Here is a 25,700-nt window from a genome sequence, read left to right on the forward strand (position 1 = left end):
ATGATATTATTTTTCATTTCTCTTCCAGCATGTAATAATTTTATCACGGGAAAAAAAAAGTTTGCTTTCACAATCCACAGGGGCTCTGACCACAGGATATCACCCCACATCCTAGGCAGGACCCCTCAGAGCTCCCTGGGCTCCAGAGTTGAGCTGAAGATATGGGTCCTGGGCTGCTCTGTTTCTGCCCTGGCAGAGCTGAAGGGGGAGGTAGGGCCAGTGGGGTGGAGCTTCAGAGAGTGGGGCTGGGGGAGGCAGCATGTAACAGGCGTGTCTCAGCCTCACAGCTGATGGGAAGACACGGGGAAGGGGCCTCCAGCACCAAACACACAGCAGCGCTGCGTCCGAGTGGCCAAGGCAACTGCAGAGGCGGGGCCTCCTTACCGCGATGGCAGCAATGCAGTCCTCGGTGCTCTCCTCCACGGTGCACGCCAAGATGCCGCCGCTCAGCGCACTCCACCGGTTACACTTGACATGCTCATCATGGCCCACTGTGCACCACATCACCCTCTGGGGATCTTCTGCCTCTGGGATCGCTAGAGAAGAGCCAGGGATCCAAAAGAAGCCCCCAGATGGGAGAAGGATTCAGAGTGGCTGCCCAACCGGGCTCTTCCTGGCAGCGGCAGCATTGACGTGTCTCATGCCCATGTCACCACCTATTCCCGCGTATCACCTCCAGGAGAAATGGCCAACTTGGCTCCCAGACAAAGCAATGAAGGCAGAGCAAGCCCCTCCTGACCTCCCTACTCAGACATCACCTCCCCAGGGGAAGCCTCTGCCAGCACCAGCCCAACTCAGGGCCTTCTGGGTTTTTTTTCCTCACAGGACAGAGATCTCCCATCCAGAGAGCAACCTCCAGTTGGAAGCCAGTGTCATTTGTTCTGGACGGGTCTGCTTGTTCCACCCCCCATCCCCCCACACCTGCTTCTGCCACCAAGTATGTCCACATCAATCACAAGGGCTTTGGCAGATGTGCCATAAGTACTGAAAAAAAAAAAAAAGAAAAAGAAAGAAAGAAAGGAAGGAAGCATGGAGAGCCAAAGGAAAGCAAGTGCTGGATCAGGGCTTGCTGGATCAGTGTGTGCTTAGTCGCTTCAGTCGTGTCCAACTCTCTGTGACCCTATGGACTGTAGCCTGCCAGAATCCTCTGTCCATGGGATTCTTCAGGCAAGAATACTGGAGTCGGTCGCCATGCCCTCCTCCAGGGGATCTTCCCGACCCAGGGATCGAACACAAGTCTCTCATGTCTCCTGCACTGGCAGGCAGATTCTTTACCACTAGTGCCACCTGGGAAGTCCAAAACCCTCTGAAATTCTAGCTCCGATCCTGGTGGTGGCAGAGGCTGTGTTCCCACTTCAGTTTAGGATTGGCTCTATTCCTTATCAAATAGACCCCCTGTGGGGTGGGGCAAGCCTGGCTAACACAAGGAGACAGGACTGTCGTTACTTAAATATGAAAGTCACTCAATCGTGTCTGACTCTTGGAGACCCCATGGACTGTACAGTCCATGGAATTCTCCAGCCCAGAATACTGGAGTGGGTAGCTTTCCCTTCTCCAAGGGATCTTCCCAACCCAGGGATCAAACCCAGGTCTCCCACATTGCAGGCAGATTCCTTACCAGCTGAGCCACAAGGGAAGCCCAACAATACTGGAGTGGGTAGCCTATCCCTTCTCCAGCAGATCTTCCCAATCCAGGAATCAAATCCTGCCTTGCAGGCAGATTCTTTACCAACTGAGCTATGAGGGAAGCCCCCGTTATTACTTAAGTAGCCTGTAATCTGAAGGTCTTTCAAACCCTTTTGTGAACCCGAGGTTCAGGCCTTTCCCCAAGTTCAGCAGAACATCCCCACAAGAATCCAGCACAGTTGGCCCTCCCTTGGACCCTGCAGGCCAGTGTGGGTTGGGTGAGGTGGGGCTTGCAGGTCCCAGGAAAGCCTCCACGGCCCCGCCCTGCCCTATGCTCAAGCTCTCCAGGTCTTCCCAGGAGCTACACACCTCTCCCCAGATGCTGAATGACCGAAAAATATTCATATCCCAAGTACAGCTTGGCATCCATCTTAGGTGGGACTCTTAAAAACCCAATGGCAGCATCTGTAAATAGCAGGTCTTTCCCATGAGGAGAGTAGAAGAGCTGGAATTCTGCTGACTTGTCTTTTCCAAAGTGTTCCTGTTCAAAGGATAAAAGAAATAGTAAAGGAAGGAGGCTGGCAGAGAGAAGCAAAGTAAAAACAAATCCCAAAATCAGGCGAATAGAAAGGGAGAGAAATATGAATGCCTGAGAGTGAAGACCAAGGCCCTTCAAAGTCCCTGTGGCTCACAGGGTTCTCCAATCTTCTTCAGCAAACACTTCACTCAAATCCTAATTTGCCTGCCTTGTGTGGCTTCAGGGAAACTGCCAGGGGCTGCCTCCCAGGTCTGTACAAAGGGTAATGGTCACCATGGGTCAGGAAGCTTCCATCTCCTATGCTGTGTTTCCATGGGTGGGGCAGCCAGTGATGGTGACCTTGTTGCTGGACTTCATCCTGTGGGCTTCATCCTGGAGTGGGTGGTGATCCAGGACCATCTAGCCTGGGGGTCATGAGCCTTAGGTGCACCTGACGCCCCAGGCCTGCCGTGAAGGACTTCAAGCAGTCCTCTTTCTGGCCCTCCCAGAAAACCAAGAGCCCTTTGCTTGTGACCCCACTGACTGGCCCAAAGCTGTTCCTGATGGTAGCTGACAGTAGCAGCTCCCACATGCTCTTTGCAATGTCTGCTTTTTGCCTTTGCAATGGCTCTTCATATTGCCTTCTCTGGCAAACCCCACATCTCCTTGGAGTGTCCACAGCTTACTCTTGGGGCCCAGAAACCTTTCCAGATATACCCTGCAAATCACTCTCTTCAAAGTACACAGTTCATGCGTGCAAGGCTGTGCCCCATGGTGGTGATCCGTGTGTACAGTGTGCTCACTGTACCTTCCACAGTCATCTGCGAGTGATCCCATGGCAGGTCTGTGTCCAGTTCATCTCTGAATACCTAGTGCTGAGCACAGGGCACTAACGGAGATGGGACAGGTGAGAGATGTGGGTGTGCTGGGAGGGAGGGCCTCCAGCACAAGACACAAAACGCTCAGAGTCAGAACCTGCTGCTGAGGGGTCCAGGCCAGTGGGATAAGAGAGGGGAGCAGCTCCTGGAGGAGGGGCCTCTGCACTGCAGCTTGAGGATCCCTATACAACCTAGAAGAATAAAATGGGGCAACAGTGGCCTTCTGCAGAGTCCTTGGCCCATGGTGTTGGTGATGCCAAGGGAGAGAGTTTTATGGTAACTGCTGCCCATCACATATCCAGACCAAGTGCTGGTCACTGAAGCGAAGGACATGTGGTGTGGTTCCCACTGTGCCCAACACCAGGATTTCCACAGTGGCTGGAAGAGAGTGAGGGAAAGCACCCCAAATCCGAGCAGGGACCCTTATGCAGGAGGGGAAGACGGGGCGGGGATACCTGAGCCTGACTGAGAAGCTCCCAGATCAAGTCTTCTTTGCCATCCACACTTCGGGCCACGACGGCATGGGAAGGGACCCGGGCCAGGTGGCATCCCTTGTACTCGTGCACAGGCCTCCGGGTGTTTTCCCTGCAGAGCAGTTCGTACTGGTCCCTGTCGGCCTGGTTAGCCAGGTTCTCTAGAGGAGGGAAGCCTACATGAGCTGACAGCCAGCAGACAATGAGCCGTGGTGCCCAGCCCTCCCAAATTGTTTGTTTAGGGATTTGTTGAAATAGCTGTCCAAGCCCAAGATGGAGCCACTCATATCTGCTGCCATGTCTGTGATCTGTGTCTGTGATGCCGCATCACCATGGAAAGTTAGATAACTCCCTGTGCCTGTAAATGTTCTGCTTAATAGAAATGCAGTCTATCCAGTCAGCCAGGCACCCAATGCCAAGCTAACTCTGGGCTCTATACCTCCTTCCTTCTTTCTTCTCAACCTGGTCAAAGTGACCCTGGCCCATCAGATATTATCTATTTTTCTCTTCATTGTTCTTTACTTTTTATCCCATCAAAGCTTCCTGCCTTCTGCAATTTTCCAGTTCTCTGAATGGCCCATTTAAAGAAGTGCTAACGTTTATATCACCTGAACTGTCTTCTTTCATCATTTTTTAACAGCCTGGAGAGGACTAAAAGAGAATTTTTTCCAAATACATTTGGACAGGTGAGGATGCTGAGCCCTCCGGAGATGAAATGACAGATTCTCACTGCAGAGAGACCAGGGCTGGGACGCATGCTCTGCCCAGAGCTCTGCTAACAAGAATGGTGACAGCAAATGCTTTCTGAGAGCTCATAACGCACCAAAGACTGAGTTGAAGCTCAGTTTCATTTAATCTTCATAACAACTGGGGGAGGCTGGTAATGTGATTATCCCATTCCAGAGATAAGGAGACTGAGGCTTAAAGGATTAAGGGAACTCATCAAAGTCTGACCTAGCCTGGGACTGACACAGCGCCATGCTGCAGAGACAGTTCAGGTCCCTAAATAAAGTGGCAATACTCCCCTGGGGACAGAGTCTGCTGGGGAAAGGTGGCAGTGGGTTGAGAGATGGATGGAGGACTACGGGCTCAGTCAGGATACTATATAGGTACAAAGAAGGACCAAAAAGCCGTGTGAGGAAAACAGACTCTTTGGTTCCCCTGGTCTAGGTATTAGAAAGTATTCTGGGTTGAACTGTGTCCCCCTAAAATTCGTATGTTGAGGTCCTAATCCCCAGCACCTCAGAACATGACTTTATTTGGAAACAGAGACAGCTCAGGAGTAATGAGTTAAGATGAGGCTGTAACTGGTATCTTAGACAGAATACTAGCACAGAAAAAACACGTTAGGTAAAAAGTTAGGAAATCTGAATCAAGTGTGGACTGTAGTTAACTAAAAAAAACAGAAAAAAAATCTATATGGAACTGCAATGTACCAAGAATAATAAGACATTTTGGAGAAAAAGCAAAATGAGTTGAAGCAGAGCTCGGCTTAGAAGATGTGAAACGTTACTTAAAAACTGTAATTCAAGCCATTTAGCACTGATGCATAGATAGACAAATACATTACACAGGATAGAGCAGTGGTTAGAAAACTAGAGCCTTGTACAAAATCTAGCTTGTTGTCTGTTTTTGTAAACAAAGATTTTTTGGAAACAAAGAGATGAGGTCAAAGTGGAGTAGGATGGCTCCTGATCCCATATGACGGGTATCCTTCCTAAAAGGGGAAATTTGGACACAAACAGACACACACACACTGGGAGAACACCATGTGGAGGGAAAGACAGAGATTGGGGTGATGGAACTGCAGGCCAAGGACCCCAAAGATTGCCAGCAAACATCAGAATCCACGGGGGTGGGGGGAGCATAGAACAGGTCCTCCGTCACAGCTCTCAGGAAGAACAGCCCTGCCAACACCCCAATCTTAGAATTCTAGCCTCTAGAACTCAGAGAATGAATTTCTGTTGCTTAAGCCACTCAGTGTATTATAGCCACCCACTATATCTCTAGGTTCCACATCTGCAAAGATTTTTTTTTTAATTCCAGGAAATTCCAAAAAGCAAAACTTGAATTTGTCACGGAGGCAACTATTTGCATAGCATTTACATTGATTAAGTATTATAAGTAATCTAGAGATGATTAAAAGCATATAAAGGATGTACACAGGTTATATGCAAATACTGCACAGTTTTAGGTAAGGAACTTGAGGACCTGCAAATGCTGATAAACTGAGAGATGCCTGTACTCTGTAATGGCAGCCCTAGCAAACTCATATCCTAGGCTGATAAAATCTTATACTGAAAGAGAATGAGTAGTACAATTCGAGTTCCTGTGAACAGTTCCATTTTAACCAGACATGTTGCAGAGAAAATACATTTTAAAGCTTTATATTAAAAGAAAAATTTAAACAATTTTTGCAATGTTAAAATTAAAAGAACAATATGATCTAATAGCTTCAGAAAGAAAGAACGTTTCCACCTCAGTCTTTCTAGAGCCCAGTGGTGGGAGCAGCTCGCCAACACTCATTTTCACCCCTAAGCCCAGTACATAGTCTCTCAGAAACTCCCACTTAAAAGGTAATACGGGATTGTGTGTGATAGTGGACATATGACTTTCAGCAAAGGGAAATCTAGATGGTCTCAGACAATTGGTGGTTTTCAGAAAGTGGGGATGTTTTCAGTTCTCTAGAGTGAGTGTTAGAATATTCTGTCCATTGGCCTAACTGTGACAACATGAGCAATCACAGAAAATAACAATGACAACTATTGAGAGTAACTTGATTTTGGGAGAAGAGACCCATATATTCCCCTTCTAATGAAAATTACTGATAATAAGACACACATCAATTGCCAAAAGGCTAACAAACCAGGTCAGTGTGTTATAATGAGAGAACAGTGGATTATGAACGGCTGAGATGAGGGAACAGAGCCAACACACTTCTGTTTCATGTTAGGGAAAGAGACCAGCCTGCAAGGAACCAAGGCCCCCAGAAAAAGTGAAGGCTCAAAATTCTGCTTCAGGTAGCAGACAATGATTTTAAAAATGAACTGAGTATAAAATATATATCTCTTGTTTAAACATCTAAAGTGTTATAAATGTGTCTGTGCCTGATAGAAATTTAATTGGTTATAAAACCTAGAATCTGAAAACTGAATTCATATGAAACACTATTTGTTTCTGATTGCCCAAAACTTTTGAAAGGTTTTTTTTTTTTAACGTATAAATAAAGAAATACATTTTTGTCCACAGTAGTAATGCTTTGCAACAGATTTAATTATAGATGTGCTAACAAGTTCTGCAATCATTATAAGAATTTATTTCTTTAAGGTGATTAAAGAAAACATTTAGGAACCGTTTATAAGGAAGCATTCAGGAGATCATGATTAGATCTGAATTTGGCATTTCAGTGACTAAGAGAATCTAATTATTAAAACTTGCTTTATTAGTTGGTAAGTAAGATTTAAATGTTCAGAAAATTTGTTCAATCAATTTATAAACTGAACAAACTGAACACTAAACAAAGCACCAATAATGGAAGTGTCATTATACAGAAACTCTATTTCATTAAAGATCTTGGCACAACCCATCTCTAGATATAAGGAAACTTAGGAAAGAAGGAGTTCCTCTGGCCAGGGTGTGGCCACAAGATTCTTCCTCCATCTGACTTACCAAATACCGTCAGATGCCTCACGAAGCTCACGTCCCCCACACCATCCTGCAGACACCTGAGCAATAGGACAGCTGTGTTCAGACCACTGTCTACAACATAGGCTCACCCCCCACCCCGCCAGGAGCCCCCTCCTCAGGCTCTGCCCCAGCAACTGGCTCACAGGGCTTCACCTGCAGTTTCCCAGGCTTCAGTCTGTCCTCGCAGAGGCAACGGCCCTGTCTGAGGAGTCTTTGAACCCTCAGAGCCAAGCCCGGGTCTGAAATAGGCAGAAGCCCCATAAGCCCCATCCCAGGCAACTCTGGGGAGGGATGGTCCAAAAGAAGGACCCTCAGCTTCCTCTTTGTAGGCAGCCTGAAGCAATAGAGTTTTTGTACTTTTTTTTTAAGGTCAAAAGCCTTTTACAAAGACGACCTACTCCTGTATTCTCACATGGCGAATCCCATGGACAGAGGAGCCTGATAGGCTATGGTCCACAGGGTTGCAAAGAGTCGGACACGACTGAAGTATCTTAGCACAGCACAGCACATAGAGTATAAAAACTCCAGACAGCCTGGATACCTGGTCAGTTTTGCTCTGGTTTCGAATGTTAGTTATGTCCCTTGCAGGCATGTTGTATAGAAAGGTGCCTTCGGGCACAGGGCTGAGGAGGAGGTGGGAAGACGTAGCACGTGTATCTGGCGTGGAGATGCTCAGGCAGAGAAGCCAGTGAAGGGTTCGGGAGAGGATCTGATCTTTGGCCTGGCTGCGTGCTCAAGCCTGTGTCTATGGAACCCAGAGGCCTCCCTGGTCCCGACTCCAGGCTCTGGGTAGATGAGAGCCCCCCCACCCCACACACACAGAAGACTCCTTTGTAGGACAGGCAGGAACGAGGATGTGCCGTGGGAGACAGTCAAAACCCAAGGTTTCACCAGGACACTTGAGGTTATCCGGGGCAGGCCCCATCTACTCCCTGTTCTTCAGTTTCCCCAACATCAGAGAGAGGAGGAGAAGGGGGCCCACTCACTTGAAAGCCCCCGAGTAGCCGAAGTACGGTTCGTGGTGGGAGCAGGCACACTTGTCCATCCCTTTTCCAGCACACAGTTGGCACAGTTTGGGGAAGTTTGACTGATCCGCACAGGGGACGCAGCTGCCCGCGAAGAACTTGGCCGCTGCTGCTCAACACAGACACACGGACTTCAGGGCATGAGCTGGTGGGGCCTCTGGGTCGTGTGTGTGTGTGTGTGAGTGTGAGTGTGTGAGTGGCCCTATGTGAGAGCCCAGAGGTTTGAATGCATTGCTTCGGACTGTCATGAGGAAGTGGGCATGTAGAGGTGGCCAACAGTGCCTGCTCCAAAGGCGTGGATGGCTCATGCGTGGGCCTGGGTCTCCAGAACTTCCCAGTGTTTCCACTGCGGGGCTCAAAAGCTGCTGAGCTGCACCGAACCAGGCGGCTCCAGTTCTCCTCACCTGGCTCAATCACCAACATGGAGGCTCGGGAATGGTGGTGGGGAGCACAGAAATCTGAACACTCAGGAACCCCAACAGTCCTTCCTTATCTCAGGAAATAGTCCCACCCACTCTTCTCCTTTTCTGATCATGGCCCATGGTGGCTCACGGGAATCCCTCTTCTAAGAATTCATGGGAGGGGGCTGCATTCACTTGCTTCATGTGAGTGGGTGTGCCAACATAACCACCCAGACAGACGTCCAACAACTCAAGGCAAGATGGAACCCCAAGAAAACATAGCCAGAGCTGTGGCCCAGGTTGCAGCACCCCATCTGACCTCTGCAGCTCAAAACACAAGTGAAACATGAATGTTGCAGAGCTGGCAGGGCTCAAAAAGAAACACTTTTGCAAAGTGCAGAAAATCTGGTTATCTTTCGGGCGCGAAAAGGCACCCTCGGTTCACCCTGGCTCATCATAACTGAGCTCTGGTCCACTCATCTCCTCTCGCCTTCACCCCCAGCCCTCACCCAAGGCACTGCGGCCCGACTGCTGGTGGTGTGGTGGTCACCCTTAGAGAGTCTTCCTGGGCAGCTGGAAGGGAGCTCCTCTTTCTCCTGAGCCTCCACCATGGCCCTTGTCAAACCCCACTGCTGGGATACCATGGATGTGGGGCTGCCAGGAGCTCAGAGACAGGGTCTCTTTGGCTGAAGGAAGGGAAGTCCCAGCTGCCAGTCACAAGGGTCACTGGTGTGGCAAGCCCAGCCAGTACATGTTTAAAGCAGGTTGTCCTCACCCCATCTTGGACTTCATGAAACCCGTATACCTGGCAGTGATTGTAAGGCCCCAATACAATCCGTGTGGGTCCCAGCAGTAGGAACACTGCCAGAGGGCACCCCACCCTGGCCAGCTTACCTTTTTGGGACCAGTCAGAGGGAAGAAGCATCCTCATGGGGATGTTCCACCCAGCAGACCACCCCAGGCCTGTGTGGCAGGACTTCTTGCCCTGGAGCTGATTCAGCTGGAAGTTGCTGCCCTTCTTCACCACAGCTACGACATAATGGTGAGTCTGTGGATCTGCAAAGCAGCAGAGAAAGAAGGGCCAAGGCAAGATGTCGCATCATTGCTACTAATCTTCCAGAGTGTGTGCAGTGGAGCCTGGGGGATTCTAGGACCTGCAACACCTTCTGGTTAACAGGTAGAAAAGGAAAGGGAAAGGCCCCTGATTGACAGAAGAAAGCAAACTGTCCCTTTTCAAGGCAATAGGCTGGAGGACCTACAGCTCCCAGTCACCGTGATGTTACTGCTTCTCCCCTTCTCTGCTCCTCTGTCTGCAGCACAGACACGAAGGTGAAGGTGTGGGAGGAAGGTACACAGGGCATCTGAAGATTTTACTGGGGCCTTTAAGTTGGACTCAGGTTGAGGCAGGCTGTGCTCCTGCACACACTGGCAACGTTTATGGACAAGTAGGACCGGCATCTCATTCTTCAGCTCCTTAAAGTCCCTTCTCACAACATTCACTGCCCACGTTCTCTAGCACCTGCAGGGGACTTGGCAAAAGGAGAGCCTGTCCGGGGATATGCGTCTCCAGAGAGGCGTCCCGTTGATGCAATCCCACTGAGTGGGCGTGGACTCCAGACAGCACGTCCCCTCTCACTCAGCAGCACCCAGCAGCATTCCCATCAGGAGGCTTAAAGTCCACAGTTTCCCAGAAAGAGCCAAGCTTCCAGCCCCCACAGGTCAGCGCTGGGGACAGCCTTCCACAGTACAAAGAACCCCAGCAACTTGTTCCCTGCAAGTGTAATACTGACAGAGTCCTTGCCTCCCCCCACAGCAGCTGTGTCAGGACAGAGACCTGGGTCTCCATGAGGGACGCACCATCTTTTGACCCATAGAACTCTGCCACGACAGGCTTCAGGTTGTAGGGCTTCAGACCTGCCTCATAGACCAAACCGCCATCCACCATCACAGCATCTGCTTCGTGTGCCTGAAAGAAGAAAGGCCAGACATGAATGAAGCCCCTCAGCTCCAAGGAAGACTCACTTAACTCTCTGCCAGGGTCACTTGTAACCCCTGGGATATTTGAACGGCTCTGATCTCCTCCATCTCCCTCATGTTGGCTCAAAAACCTTTCCCCAACCATGCTTTTAAAACTACCACCTCACAAATGCTGAAAACACTGTTTTTCTCCTGAGCCCTTAGCAACCATCTGACAAATCTTCTTCATTTATTGTTTGTCCTCCCCCTTGGAATGCAAGCTCCACCAACTTGGAGATGTTAGTGTTCTGTTGTTTTATCTTAACAAAGCCCAGAACCTACTACCAGTAGAAGTACAACAGATGTTGTCGGAAACGCGAGTAAATGAATCAGAATATTTCCATCCATGTTGAATATTTCCATCCATGTTGCTGTTGCTCAGTCACTAAGTCGTGTCCGACTCTGTGATCCCATGGACTGCAGCACTCCAGGCCTCCCTGTACCTCACTGTCTCCCAGAGTTTGCCCAAGTTCATGTCCATTGAGTAGGTGATGCTGTCCAGCCATCTCATCCTCTGTCACCCTCTTCTCCATTTCCATCTGGCATTTCCATCCATAAGAGTCATGTTTTACACTCTTAAGTCTGGATTGCCTCTTCAAGAATCTGTCAAGGATTCCTTCCTTCCTGAGAAAAGCAGTAACCTCACAGCCTCTTCTCAAAAATCAGGTTAGATCAATTCCCTAGCTCTTATGGAAATCTTTTTTCTTCAACTGGAGGGCATGGCAACCCACTCCAGTATTCTTGCCTGGAGAATCTCTGTGGAGAGGAGCCTGGTGGGCTACAGTCCATGGGGTCATAAAGAGTCAGACACTATTGAGCGACTAAGCATAGAACAGCTTACAAATTTATAACTTATAATGAGCATTACAGAAAATAAATAAAAGCTTGTGTGTATCCTTACAGGATCTTTCCAAATTTTTTCCAGAAATGATGTATAAATTTATAATTTATAATGCCAATAGCTGCTGCTGCTAAGTCACTTCAGTCGTGTCCGACTCTGTGTGACCCCATAAAAGGCAGCCCACCAGGCTCCCCCGTCCCTGAGATTCTCCAGGCAAGAACACTGAAGTGGGTTGCCATTTCCTTCTCCAATGCATGAAAGTGAAAAGTGAAAGTGAAGTTGCTTCAGTCATGTCCGACTCCTAGCGACCCCATGGACTGCAGCCCACCAGGCTCCTCCGTCCATGGGATTTTCCAGGCAAGAGTACTAGAGTGGGGTGCCATTGCCTTCTCCAATAATAATGCATGCCAATTTCATGCAAAACTATCAGCAAGAAATGCTATCTTTTAAGAAATATTACTACATTAAAAAATATAAACTGTTACTTTAAGGATGTTTTTATTTGCATTTCTTTGATTATTAAAAAGGATGAAGACTTTTCCTTCCTCATTTATATCATCTATTAGTTGTAATTTCTGTGAGCAGCTTGTTTATAGCTTGTTATTCTTAAGCATTTCTTATAAATTTAAATGACATCTTTATACAGCTTTTAGATCACATTGCTTTGTTATAGCTGATGTGAATATACTTTTCTCTAGGCTTAGGACTTTAATTTTTTTTTTTGTCAGGGATTAAAAACTTTTACATTTCCAAATTTGTCTACTTTTGTGATTTATCTTGTTAAATCTAGCTACATTAGTCAAATTGAGTCAAGCTAGGAGTTTATTTTGGTAAATGTATTAAAAATCTCAGTTGATTTTATTTCTAAATGGCTATCCAATTGTCCAGCTAAAGATTTCCTTTCTCAGTCTTTTCTTTGAAAGTTTGCCTTGTCACACAGTATCTAAATCTATGTGGATCTAACCATTAAGTCTGGAACCCAATGCCGTAGTGGTGGACATTCATAGTTTGCATCTACATCATATCATGTGGATAATTAGCTATTTTTAGAAAGCTGGAAATATGTCTAAATCTTGTTCTCTTCCAGGTCTTCTACATCTGTCCAAGGACCTTGTTCTTTGCAACACTGTTATTAAATATGTTATAGTTTCAGACAGGCCTCAGCTACTCCCCTGTTCATTTTATTTTTCACAATACTATTTTATATTCTCATCCACACTTAAGAATTACAAAGTTATTTTATTGACTTAAAATTTTTTAATATTATTTTTATAAAATTATATTAAGTTGATGAATCAACTTTGGGAGAATATGCAAATATATGAAGTTTAGTCTTCCTATCTGGGAATACGGCATATGTTTTAATTTATTAATAATATTGTTCATTTATCTCAGGCTCTTGTATTATATTTCTTGTATTCTTGCAGATCTCTCATATAACTTTTTTCCCTGAAACATTTTTCTGTGTATCATCTTACATGTAAATAAGATCATAATTTAGGGTTCTTTTTCCCCAACTAGTGACCACTGACAGTTAAAATGACATTAAATTGTGATACATTTATCTTTTACCAAAGTACTTTTCTCATTAATAATTATAGTAATATTTCTATTGATTTCATTATACTTTATAGGCATGTAAGCATCTGAACATATTGACAGTTTGTTTGTTTCTATCATTTTATATCATTGCATTACTAGGAAATTCCAAAAACAATATTAAGTAATAACAGTAACACTAAAACTTCTTGTTTATTTCTGAGTATTTATATATTTCTCTTCCAGTACAAATCTGGCTTTGCTTTACTATGGGCATTTTCAATGAATCCTTATCTATCAGTTGTTTAAATATTATCATTATCGCTGTTTTCACTATTAATAAATGTTGAGCACCTATATTTTCATCTACACACAGTCCCTGTACTTTCAAGTCTAGTTCCTTTGGGGAGAAAATTATTCTAGAGCAATAAACTATAGCAAGCACAGAAAAAGAACAAGAAAGTATGGATTTTCTCCCACTCTTCTTAGACAGTAGTGACTTACCGCAATGGCCCTGATGCAATCAAGGTAAGAGGTTCTCTTCACACAGGTGACATGAGGACTTTCCACTGAAAGGACTTTTTTCATATTGTCGTGGAAACTGTAGCACTTACTCGCCTCAAGATTCGAGACAGTGCACCATCTCACAGTTCTCTCAGGGACAGCCAGACACAGCCCTAGGGAAGGGAGGCCAGATGTGTAAGGGAGCCATAGTACTCACAATTCTGCTGGACGGAGAGGTTAAAGACAAGGTCAAGGATTAGCTGAGAGGAATAGACACAAATTGGACTGGCTGTCTGGTAGCTCCCATTTCTCTGACTGTACCTTTCCCTTTGGAAATAAAAAAGCCAAAAGCACCCTCAAAAAGTTAAATATAGAATTACTATATGACCCACTCATACTTTTGGGTATCAGTATATACCCAAAAGGATTGAAAACAGGATTGAATACTCCTGAGAAATCTGTATGCAGGTCAAGAAGCAACAGTTAGAACTGGACATGGAACAACAGACTGGTTCCAAATTGGGAAAGAAGTACATCAAGGCTGTATATTGTCACCCTGCTTATTTAACTTCTATGCAGAGCACATCATACGAAATGTTGGGCTGGATGAAACACAAGCTGGAATCAAGATTGCCAGGAGAATTAACAATAACCTCAGATTTGCAGATTGAAGAGGAACTGAAGAGTCTCTTGATAAAAGTGAAAGAGGAGAGTGAAAAAGTTGGCTTAAAACTCAACATTCAGAAAACAAAGATCATGTTTTTGTTCTTTTGCCATGTTTTGTTCTTTTGCCATGAAATGGTCCCATCATTTCATGGCAAATAGATGGGGAAACAATGGAAACAGTGAGAGACTTTATTTTCTTGGGCTCCAAAATCATTGCAAATGGTGACTTGCAGCCATGAAGTTAAAAGATGCTTGCTTCTTGGAAGAAAAGCTATGACAAACCTGGACAGCATATTAAAAAGCACAGACATTACTTTGCCAACAAAGGCCCATCTAGCCAAAGGTTTGGTTTTTCCAGTAATCATATATGGATGTGAGAGCTGGACTATAAAGAAAACTGAGCACCGAAGAATTGATGCTTTTGAACTGTGGTATTGGAGAAGACTCTTGAGATTCCCTTGGACTGCAAGAAGATCCAACCAGTCCATCCTAAAGGAAATCAGTCCTGAATATTCACTGGAAGGATTGATGCTGAAACTGAAACTCCAATCCTTTGGCCACCTGATACGAAGAACTGACTCATTGGAAAAGACCCTGATGCTGGGAAAGATTGAAGGCAAGAAGAGAAGGGGAGGACAGAGGATGAGATGGTTGGATGGCATCACCAACTTGATGGACATGAGCTTGAGCAAGTTCCAGGAATTGGTTATGGACAGGGAAGCCTGGAGTGCTGCAGGCCACGGGCTCTCAAACAGTCAGACACGACTGAGAGACTGAACTGAATTGACTCAAATACATATACACAAATATTCATAGCAGCACTTTTTGCAATGGTCAAAAAAGGTCGGAACAACCCAAATGTATAGCAAGGAATGATTCGATAAGCAATATATAGTATATCCATACAATGGAATGTAATCTACCATAAAAAGAATAAAGCAATGCTACAGCATTGATAAAACTCAAAAATAATATATTAAATGAAAGAAGTCAGACACAAGTGGCTACACATTATATCATTCAGTTTATGTGAAATATCCCGAATAAGTAAATCTATCGAGACACAAACTGGTGGTGGCCAGGGGCTGGGGGAGAGGAGGATGACGACAGGGTAGTCTCTTGGGTGATGGAACCATGCTGGAACCGGCTAAAGGTGGCATCTGTATAACCTTGTGAATACTGAATACTACTCAATCTATACTTTTATTTACTCACTAAATATTTGCTTATTTATTTGGCTGCACCAAGTCTTGGTTGTGGCACACGGGATCTCTAGTTGCTGCACGCAAACTCTCAGTTGTGGCATGTCAGACTTAGTTCCCTGACCAGGGATCGAACCTGGGCCCCCTGCATTGAAAGTGCAGAATCTTAGCCCCTGACTCACCAGGGAAGTCCCTGAATTGCATACTTTTAAATTACTAATTTTGTGTTAGTGAATTTCACCTCAAAAAATCTTATGGAAGGGAAGTTGGAACCTGAGTCTTTGTCTTGACGTTGCATACTTCAGCCTTCCACGGTAGCAACTGCTGGGGCATTAAAATCAGTGTCGGTTCATTTCACTAGCCCGCTGCTGCTGCTGCTGCTGCTGCTAAGTCACTTCAGTGTTGTAAATAGTGTTGACAGTATTATGAAAGCAAAATGCTGTTTACAAATTTGCAGTATTTGGGCAAAATGTCAACTTAGTTGAAATCCAGATGAGAGTAACAGCAGTCACAGCTACGAGTTTTTGAGAAGGCCCTGTGCGTCAGGCAGTCAGCCATACTCACAACCCTCCTTGAACTCCTGCAACTGTCTTGCCAGTTAAATACTGATGTTCCCGTTTTGCAGATGAGTTTAAGCAAGCAAACAAAAAAACCTATCAGAGACTAGAAATGAAGCTAATCCTTGAAACCCCCAGGTCTTTTTGACTCCAAAACCTGTATTGCTCTTTAACTGCCTATAAGTAGGAAATATAAAAATAAATGGGGCAAGCGATATCAAATTTCACTCAGAGAAATCCGTACCAAAGACAGGAAGTGACAAATGGAGTGCTTCAGCTTTGTTTGAACAGGCCCATTTGATAGCAGCCACCCAGGCTAGGAGAGCCATGAGAGAGTGGAGCTGTTGGGCCACGTGCCCTTATGCAGAATAGACGTGTGCAGGGTAATAACTCACGTTGCATTTTGAGCCTTTCAAAGCATGCTTACCCTGCTTGCCAATGCATATTCTTAAAACGTTCTGCTCTTGGAAATAACTGGTAACCATGGAGACAATACAACTCTATAAATGAAAATAGCTTTGTAAGTAGATTAAGTTACACAAAGAGCTACTGTATACAATGGCAGTTTTTTTCTTTTTCAAAAGTATATACTTACTGTGAAAGCTTCTTCGGAAGGTCTGTATTTTCCATCACTTTTGCTTATGTTCCAATAATTAAAGCTGCAGCTTTTGCACTACTGATGTTTTTAAATTATTTTTTTTACTGAATGAAAGATTCAGTGCTTTACAATTTTCCAAAATATCACACAGTTGACTTCATACAATCCTATAATAATCTTTTTTTCCCTCTCCTACTTCTATATTACCCCTCACTCCTTCCCTCTCCCCAATGATAGCCATGGTTCATTCAGTGTGAATATAAAATAGGGTGAATGATATTTGCGTAGTTAGGGAAAAGCTAAAACCTTGACAAAAACATGGTACTAAAACAGGGAACTAAGCGAAACAAACAAAACACAAAACAAAAAAATTAAACCAGATAGACTTCTGTTTCCACCTATGACAGATAACTGATACGGGACTTGCCCTGGCACTTTAAACAACTGAAACAAACAAACAAACAAACAGGACCCTGGGAAAACACATATGAAAAAAAAATTTTTTTTAAACACTGGGAAACAGGCAGTTCATAATTATGATCCTTGAGAGAAGGGAAACAAATAAGGTAAGCCCTGAAATCACTCTAGCTTTCTTCCTGGACAAAATGTCCAGACGGCAGGGCAGAAAGGAGGAAACAGTCTGATGGTCATTCTAAGCTGAGGAGCCAGAGATCGTAGCTCGGCAAGGCAGAGGCAAATAAGAATGTGCAGCATAGGGCACCAAAGAGCAGGGAGTGCAAAAAGAGAGGAGAAAGAGAGAGAAGTAGAGATCCAGGATTTTCACACCCTGGAGATTCTGGCTAATTATCAATCTGATCATTGTGGAGGCCAGGCAAGGACAACTGCTAGGGAAAAAAAAAAATTAATGGGAACCTTAAACCAAGCATTTCACAGAGTTCAAATGGGGTTAAGAATCATCTGAGTTCACACCATTCAGAGTGGAGAAAATCTTATTGAGTAAATAGTACATTTTTGAAAGATTCCAGAAGTAAGCTAAACTAGATCTAGAAAGAAAGGTAATCTAGACACAGCCTAAACATCTTGAAAACTAATCATTAACATTAAGCTGATCTGAAGACATTACGAGTGCCTGCCAGAAAAAAGGTTGACACCCCTTAAATTAAAAACAAATCCAGTAATCAGTAAGGTAAAATTAACCGTGTCTAGCAACCAATAAAATTAATACACACGTGAAGGTGCAGGAAAATGTAAACCATAACCAGGAGGAAAATCAGCCAATAGAATCAGACCCAGAAGTGAAAGAGATGAGGAAATTAACAGAAAATAACTTTAGAACAGCTATTTTAAATGTTGAAAGTATGCTCAGAGATTTTTTTTTTAAAGCACGAACATCAGTGCTGCCAGGGGTTGTGGCACTTCCTTTCTGCTCTCACACTAGTCCTGGTGTCACCACGTGCACCCTAAGCATGCAGAATGATGCCAGCAAGTCTGAGGACCTGTACTTGCCATGGAAATGCTCCACCAGCAACTGTAACATCAGTACCAAAGACCATCCAGATGAACCTGGCCAAGGCTGACAAAATGACAGGCAGGTTCGAAGGCCAGTTTAAAACTGAGGCTATCTGTGGGGCCATTCACAGGATGGGAGAGTCAAATGACCAGTCAAGGCTTATGGCATCGTGTAAAAGAACTTCTGACTGGAGAGGATCATGGAAATGTGAAATATTTTTCATAACTAGTGACCTCCTCAGAAAAGAAAAACATGAGTATAATGAAGATACAAATGTAAGATGTAAAGAGCCAAAAAGAATTGCTAGAGATAGAAAAGCTGAAATGAAAATTCCACTGGGTGGGATTAACAGATACTAAAGAAGAAAAAAGATGATCTGGACGACATTATTAGAAACTATCCAAAATGAAGCAAAGAGAAAAAAGATTGAAAAACAAATGATCTGAGCCTCAGTGATTTATCATATAGGATAAAGTGATCCATATACGTGTAACTGGAGTCCAGGATAAAAACGGAGGGGAGGGGCAGGAAAAAATATGGGAAGAAATATTCAGTCAGAACATTTCCTAATATTATGAAAACTACAAACTCACAGTTCTGAAGCAACCAGAGAAAAGAGGCAAAATTAGGTACAGAGGAACAAGGACAATAAATATCTCAGACTTTTTGTCAGAAACCATACAAGTTAAAGACAATGGAATGGTATCACTAGAGTGCTAAAAGAAAAATAACTCACTAACTTAGAAATCTACAACCAATGAAAATAACTTTAAGAATTGAAGGAAAAAACAAACTTTTCCAGGCAAACAAATGTTGAGAGGATTTGGGTTCAGCAAACTTGCACTACAATGAATGTTAAAGGAAGTTCCAGATCCAGGTGGTTATACTGATGAATTATATCACACACTTAAAACAGAAATCTCACCAGTGCTACACAAACTATCTTGTAAAGTAGAGGAGAAAGTAATACACCTAGAAAATATTCCTTAGAAAAAATATTCATTTTCTAAAGACAACATTAACTTGATACTAAGTCCAAACAAAGACTTTAAACACAAAGTAAACTATAGCCAAATATCCCCCATGAACACAGACACAAATACCATTTACAAAACATTAACAAATCAGAAAACATTAATAAATCAAATCCAGCCAAAATTTTTTGAGTACATGAATACACACACACACACATACACACAAACACACACACATATTTATCCCTTACCCAGGAATGAAAAGTTGAATTAAAGTGCAAAAATTAATCAGTATAGTTCACCATATGACAGAATAAAACAGAAAAATCCATATGATAATCTCAAAAGAACAGAAAAGGTACTAGCCAATTCAAAATTCCAAAGTAAGGATAGAAAGAAATGTCCTCAACCTGATAAAGAGCATATACAAAAAAAAAAAAAAAATCACACTTACTGTCATACATAATAGTGAAAGACTGAATGCTTTCCCTTTCAGGTCAGAAACAAGTCAAAGATAGACATTCTCATCACTTCCAACAGTGTAATAGAGGTCTTAATCATTTTAACAAAGCTCAAGAGAGAAACAAAAGGTACACAGATTGGAAAAGAAGATACAAAATTGTCTATGTTCATAGATAACATGTTTCTCTACAAAGAAAACTTGGAATAAATGAGTTTAGGAAGATCATCAGATTTGAGGTCAATATACTAAAATCAACTGGATCTCTACAATGCTAAAAAGATAAAAACTACAAAAATGAAACTTTAAAAATACTACTTACAATGACATATCTAGAGACGAGTTCAACAAATTATGAATAAGACCTGTACACGAAAACTACAAACTATTCCCAAGATAAATGAAAGAAGACCTAAATAAATAGATATAGAATGTTCATGGATTAGAAAACTCAATATTAAGATGTCAACTCTCCTCAAAATAATGTATAAATGCTATCCCAATAAAAATCCAAACCTAATCTTGCTTTTTATAGAAATTGATAATCTGATTCAAAACTGTGTTTGGATATGCAAAATACCTAGATGGCCAAACCGACACTGAAGTAGCACAATAGAGCCAGAGGATTTATACTATCTGATTTCCAGACTGACTATAAAGCTACAGTAATCAAGGCAGTATGATCTTGTCATAAGGAGACACTAAAGCTTAATGTAACAGGACAGTCTAGAAATTGACCCATATAGAGGCAGTAGGTCTTCCCTGTAGCTCAAAAGGTAAAGAATCTGCCTGCAATGCAGGAGACCCAGGTTTGTTTCCTGGGTCAGGAAGATATTCTGGAGAAGGGAATAGCAATCCACTCCAGTATTCTTGCCTGGAGCATCCCATGGAAAGAGGAGCCTGTTGGACTACAGTCCATGGGATCAAAAAGAGTCAGACTCAACTGAGCAACTAAAACTACTACTATACTATAACACTACTACTATTATAGAGGCAATAGATTTTCAACAAAGCTGTCAAGGTAATTCAGTGACGAAAGGATATTCTTTTCAAAAACAAGTCCTGGAAAAACCAGATATCCATATGAGAAACATGAATCACAACTCTTTCTTTACACCACACACAAAAGTTAACTAAAAATGCATCATAAACCAAAATACAAAACCTGAAGCTATAAAACTTCTAAAATAAAACAAAGAGGAAAATACTTCAACTTGTGGGGCTAGCCAGTTATATTTTTAGAGATGACACAAAACATAATAACAGAAAATAAAAATTAGGTAAGTGAACCTGATCAAAATGTAAGACATTTGCTCTTCAGAAGAAATCATTTAGAAAATGGAAAGCTAAGCCACAAATTTGGTAAATAATTGTAATACATCTATCCCTGGTGGCTCAGACAGTAAAGAATCTACCTGCACTTGGAAGACACAGGTTTGATCCCTGGATTGGGAAGATCCCCCAAATGGCTACCCACTCCAGTATTCTTGCCTGGAGAATTCCACGACAGAGGAGCGTAGTGGGCTACAGTCCATGGGGTCACAAAGAGTTGGAAATGACTGAGTAATGTGTAAGTAAAGTGTAAGTAATACACTTTATCTGACCAAGGATTTGCATCTAGAAAATATAAAGGGCTTTTTAACTCAAGAAGTCAAATAATCCAGTTGAAAAATAGGGAAATATTTGTACAGATACTTCATAAAAGAAGATATACAATAATATCTTCAACATTATTACTCTTCAGAGAAATGCAATTTAAAACCATTGTGAGCTACCACACATATCTATTAGAAAGGCTAACTGTGAAAATACTGACAACACCAAGTGTTAGCAGGATGTAGAGCAACTGAAAGTCTCATATTGCTGGTAGGAATGTAAAGTGGTACAACTACTCAAAAAAAATTGACATTTTCTTAACAAGTTAAAGATACACTTACCATTATGACCCAGCAATGCTACTCTTAAATATTCACCCAAAAGAAATAAAAACGTATGTCCACCCAAAGACTTGGATACTAATAGTCAAAGCAGCTTTAGTCATAATACCCCCAATCTGAAGACAATCTAGACATCCACTAAGAAGCTAGTGGAAAACAAACTGTAGCAAAGACACATCGTGAAATACTACTAAGCAGTAAAAAGGAGTGAACAATGTGGATGAATTTCTAAACAATTATGCTGAATGAAATCAGCCAGACACAAAAGACTAGGTACTGTATGATTCCATTTATGTGAAATCTTAGAAAAGGAAAAACTTATCTAAAGTGGGAAAAAATGGGAATGACTAGGAAGGGATAGTGGACAGTTTGAGAGTGACAGAAATGTTCTGTGTTTTGATTGTGGTGGTAGTTATGTGGGTAGGCATATTTGTTGAAATTTATCGAACTGTATGTGTACATAAAGGTATTATATTAAATGTAAGTAAAAGTTATTTTAAAAAGAAAGAGAGTGTATGTAAGCAAGCTAAGGGTCAATGGAGTCAAATAGCCTGGTGACTAGACCAGCCATCAATAACACTCCATCAGATCATGTGACAATTTCAAGAATGGGTACTCAGAGCCCACCTCAAATATTTCAACCTGGTAGCCCATGCTCACTGTGTGGAGAAATATCTTCCCCAGAAGAGCAAAAGATCGAGAAAGGTAGCAGCCAAGGTGGAGAGACAGGCTGTTCTGAGCCCCTGGTTCTTGGCTCTTACAAGGTTTCCTAATCACCACCCCTTCTCCACTGACAATTTTAGTTTAAGCTAGTTTGGTCGCATTCCTGTCATCTGCCACCTGAAGAATTTTTATTGGAAAAGAACACTGAACTTTGAAGAAAGCTGGTCTCCAATTCCAGCCTTGCCCAGCACCAAGAGGGAGAAAATGTTGGGGTGGAGTGTGCAGAGGACAGAGGAGAGGCAGCTCTTGCCTCTGTTTAGTAAACACAGAGCTGACTGGGAGAGTGAACTCTTAGTCAGTGCCTGACACTGCCAGGAGAAGGATGGAGGAAGAACAAACAACACAAGCACTGTTCAGGGAGAATGGGGAGAGACCAAGGAGCTGCACTACAGATTCCCTGTGGCCACAGTTGCACCACAGCAGCAGCAAACCGGTCAGCCCTCCTCAGCCCCTGCAGAGCTCCCTCTGTGGCCCTAGAGGGCAGCACTTGGCCAGGGAGACCCAGAAAGCACTCCTTGCATTTCCTGCCTTCTTCTGCCCAGCCCAGGTTACCCCTCCCTCCATGATAGATATGCTGCCCCAGAAATGACTTAAGACAACCTGAGACCTTGACAGAACCAGGGCTGGACAGAACCCAGTCGTTCAGCCTGGGAGGGCTTCCACCTGCATGAGCTCAGCGACTTTGTGCTGTGACCTTCCTTGCAGTTACCCAACCAAGAGCCCCTTTCATTTAAGAGCAGGATTTTTTTCCAGTGATAACTCACCTGTGCCTAAAGCGCTGCTCTTAGGCACATGACCTCATGTCACATGTACAGCAACTGTGTTTGTTGTGAAAAAGTAATTTCTACTGAACTGAAGAGTAAATTAGCTCAGAGAGGACAAGAGACGACTCAGAGTCACATGGCACTGAGTGGCGGGTGGATCTCATTCTAGGGTGGGTGTTTGTCCCCTATATTTCTCCACCTCTCTAGTGTATACTAGGGATGGGAGGCATTGTATGTGCAGAGCAGGAAACGTCCTTCTGGTTAGATACTTGACAAGATTACCTCATGTGCTTCAGCTCCTCATTCCCCCAGTCTGTGAGTCCTGGGAGAAAAAAATCCGTTCTCTCCTCTGACCCTGTTTCCTCCCCTCTAAATGGGATGAACAGCCTTCAGGCAAGGGGTCACGAACATTTTCCATAATTGTCTACCGAGGCAATGACTAGCTTTGTGAGCCATACAGTCTCTGTGGCAACTACTCAACTCTGCTTTAAAGCCTGAAAGCAGCTATTGTTGTTGTCATTGTTTAGTCACTGAGTCAGGTCTGACTCTGCCACTCTATGGACTGTACCCAGGTTCTTCTGTCCATGGGATTTTCCCCACAAGAATACTGGAGTGGGTTGCCATTTCCTCCTCCAGGGGAATCTTCCCCACCCGGAAATCAAGCCTGCATATCCTGCATTGGCAGGAGAATTCTTTACCACTGAGCCACCTGGGAAGCCCGAAAGCAGCCGTGGATAGTATTTGAATGAGCCTGATCCTGTTGCAGTGAAGTGTTATTTATGGATGCTGACGTTTGAATTTCATTTAATTGTCATGTGTCAAAACTCTTTTTCTTTTTGTTTTCTTCCACCCATGTGAAGATGTAAAACCCATTCTTAGCTCAGTCTGCTGTATATAGGCGGCTGGAGGAATTTGGCCGGCTGGTCATAGTTTGTGAACTCCTGTCCTAGGCTATAGGGTTTCTTCAATAGCGACTGCCTGTCAGGTGTACTGATGCACCTCCGGGGGTGGAAGGCACTTTGCGGCCAGCCAGACTCTGGGCTACTTCGAAGCCGCTCTAGCCCAGGCAGTGTAGCGTCCCGCCGTGGCTGACCCTCTGCTGGTACCCAGTCCCCATCCTAGGGGGCCGCCCTCACCCAGCTTCCAGCGCGCACTCACCCAGGGCGCCCGCGCACAGCAGGGAGCAGATGACGAGCCTCATTCTCCTCGTTGACGCGCGACACCTACCCGGCTCCCGGGGCCTCAACTAGCTTTACCTGTCCACGAGGGGGCGGATCCGCCTCCTCGGAAGGGTTCCCTCTTCCGGCAGATCGCCCTCGCCACACCCCCATCCCTTGCGCGGGCATTTCGCCAGCCGAGCCTCGGCTGCATCTTTGCCCAGCGCCAGGAGCTGCGAGGCTGGGTCTCCGCTCGCCAGCTAGAGATCCGCACCCAGATATATGAGCCGCAGCAACCCCGGAGCCCGTTGGAGAGAGACACTGAGGCCCAAGGTGAGAGTGACCGCCTGGGCCCCAGGTTAGTTACTAGAATGCAGGTTCCTTGACTTCTAGACCTAGACGGCAGGTCTTGCATGACCCTCCCTTTCGGGACTGAGGGGCGGTAGACGAGGTGAAACCTATGGATCCCTCCTCTAGGAAAGGATGTGCACACGTATATACAACATTTTGAACACAGTTTTCAGGGATCCTCAGACTCTTTCTCCAAAGCGTCTCGGATGCCTACTCTGGGTCCCTCCCAGAAGCTCTCCAACCCCCAACCCCCATAAAATGGTCTCCTGCAACCCTGTCCTGAAGGTTGAGATCTGGTGAAGCGCAGGTGCAGACTGCGGAAGACTTCCTCCGGAAGTCTATGAACTCTCCCTGGGGCAAGTCTTCCGAATTTAGAGAGAATTTAAAAAACTTTTTCTTGAATGTAATAAACATAACATGAAACTTCACATGTCCCAAGTATAAAACGATGAATTATCACCAAGTGAACACAAGAGCATAACACAAGAAAAGGAACGTTAATAGGGTGGGGATGCCCCTCCTCAGTTACTTCCCATCTTCCCACAAGCGTATCCATTATCGTGACTTTTAGCAACACAGACTAATTCTGCTGATTGTTTAAGTTTACAGACATAGAATCATACCATATGTACAATGTTACATCTGGCTTCTTTCACTCAAGGTTATATTTGTAGGATTCATCTACCTTGCTGTTTATGCACAATCCCAGGCTTGGTGTTGCATCAGTTCAGTTCAGCTCAGTTCAGTCGCTCAGTCCTGTTTGATTCTTTGGAACCTCAAGGACTGTAGCACACCAACTCCCGGAGCTTGCTCAGACTCATGTCCATTGAGTCCGTGATGCCATCCAATCATCTCATCCTCTGTCATTCCTTTCTCTTGCCTTCAACCTTTCCAGGATCAGGGTCTTTTCCAATGAGTCAGTTCTTCTCATCAGGTGACCAAAGTATTGGAGCTTCAGCTTCAGCATCAGTCCTTCCAATGAATATTCAGGACTGATTTCCTTTAGGATGGACTGGTTTGATCATCTTGCAGTCCAAAGGACTCTCAAGAGTCTTCTCCAACACCATAGCTCAAAAGCATCAATTCGTCAGCACTCAGCTTTCTTTATGGTCCAACTCTCACATCCATACATGACTACTGGAAAAACCATAGCTTTGACTAGACATATCTTTGTTGGCAAAATAATGTCTCTTCTTTTTAATGTGCAGTCCATGTTTGTCATAGATTTTTCTTCCAAGGAGCAAGCGTCTTTTAATTTCATGGCTGCAGTCACCATCTGCAGTGATTTTGGAACCCAAGGAAATAAAGTCTGTCACTGTGTCCATTGTTTCCC

At 44.1% G+C, this 25,700-nt stretch overlaps 1 protein-coding gene across 1 annotated transcript in view; it reads right to left on the reverse strand.

Annotated features, from left to right (window-relative positions):
- LOC113895050 (inhibitor of carbonic anhydrase-like) overlaps positions 1-24,127 on the reverse strand; it is a 43,480-nt gene extending 19,353 nt beyond the window's left edge. The window contains exons 1-9 of the mRNA XM_027545715.1: positions 24,018-24,127; positions 13,508-13,680; positions 10,465-10,573; positions 9,502-9,663; positions 8,168-8,315; positions 7,164-7,219; positions 3,477-3,655; positions 1,996-2,167; positions 385-536 (exon numbers count right to left, since the gene is read on the reverse strand). Coding sequence (XP_027401516.1) covers positions 385-536; positions 1,996-2,167; positions 3,477-3,655; positions 7,164-7,219; positions 8,168-8,315; positions 9,502-9,663; positions 10,465-10,573; positions 13,508-13,680; positions 24,018-24,060 — 1,194 coding nt within the window. The 5' untranslated portion in view covers positions 24,061-24,127. The remainder of the gene's footprint in view (positions 1-384; positions 537-1,995; positions 2,168-3,476; positions 3,656-7,163; positions 7,220-8,167; positions 8,316-9,501; positions 9,664-10,464; positions 10,574-13,507; positions 13,681-24,017) is intronic.
- Between the last annotated feature and the right edge of the window lie 1,573 nt (positions 24,128-25,700).

Source organism: Bos indicus x Bos taurus, chromosome 1, assembly GCF_003369695.1.
Source record: "Bos indicus x Bos taurus breed Angus x Brahman F1 hybrid chromosome 1, Bos_hybrid_MaternalHap_v2.0, whole genome shotgun sequence".
Taxonomy (NCBI): Eukaryota; Metazoa; Chordata; class Mammalia; order Artiodactyla; family Bovidae; genus Bos; species Bos indicus x Bos taurus.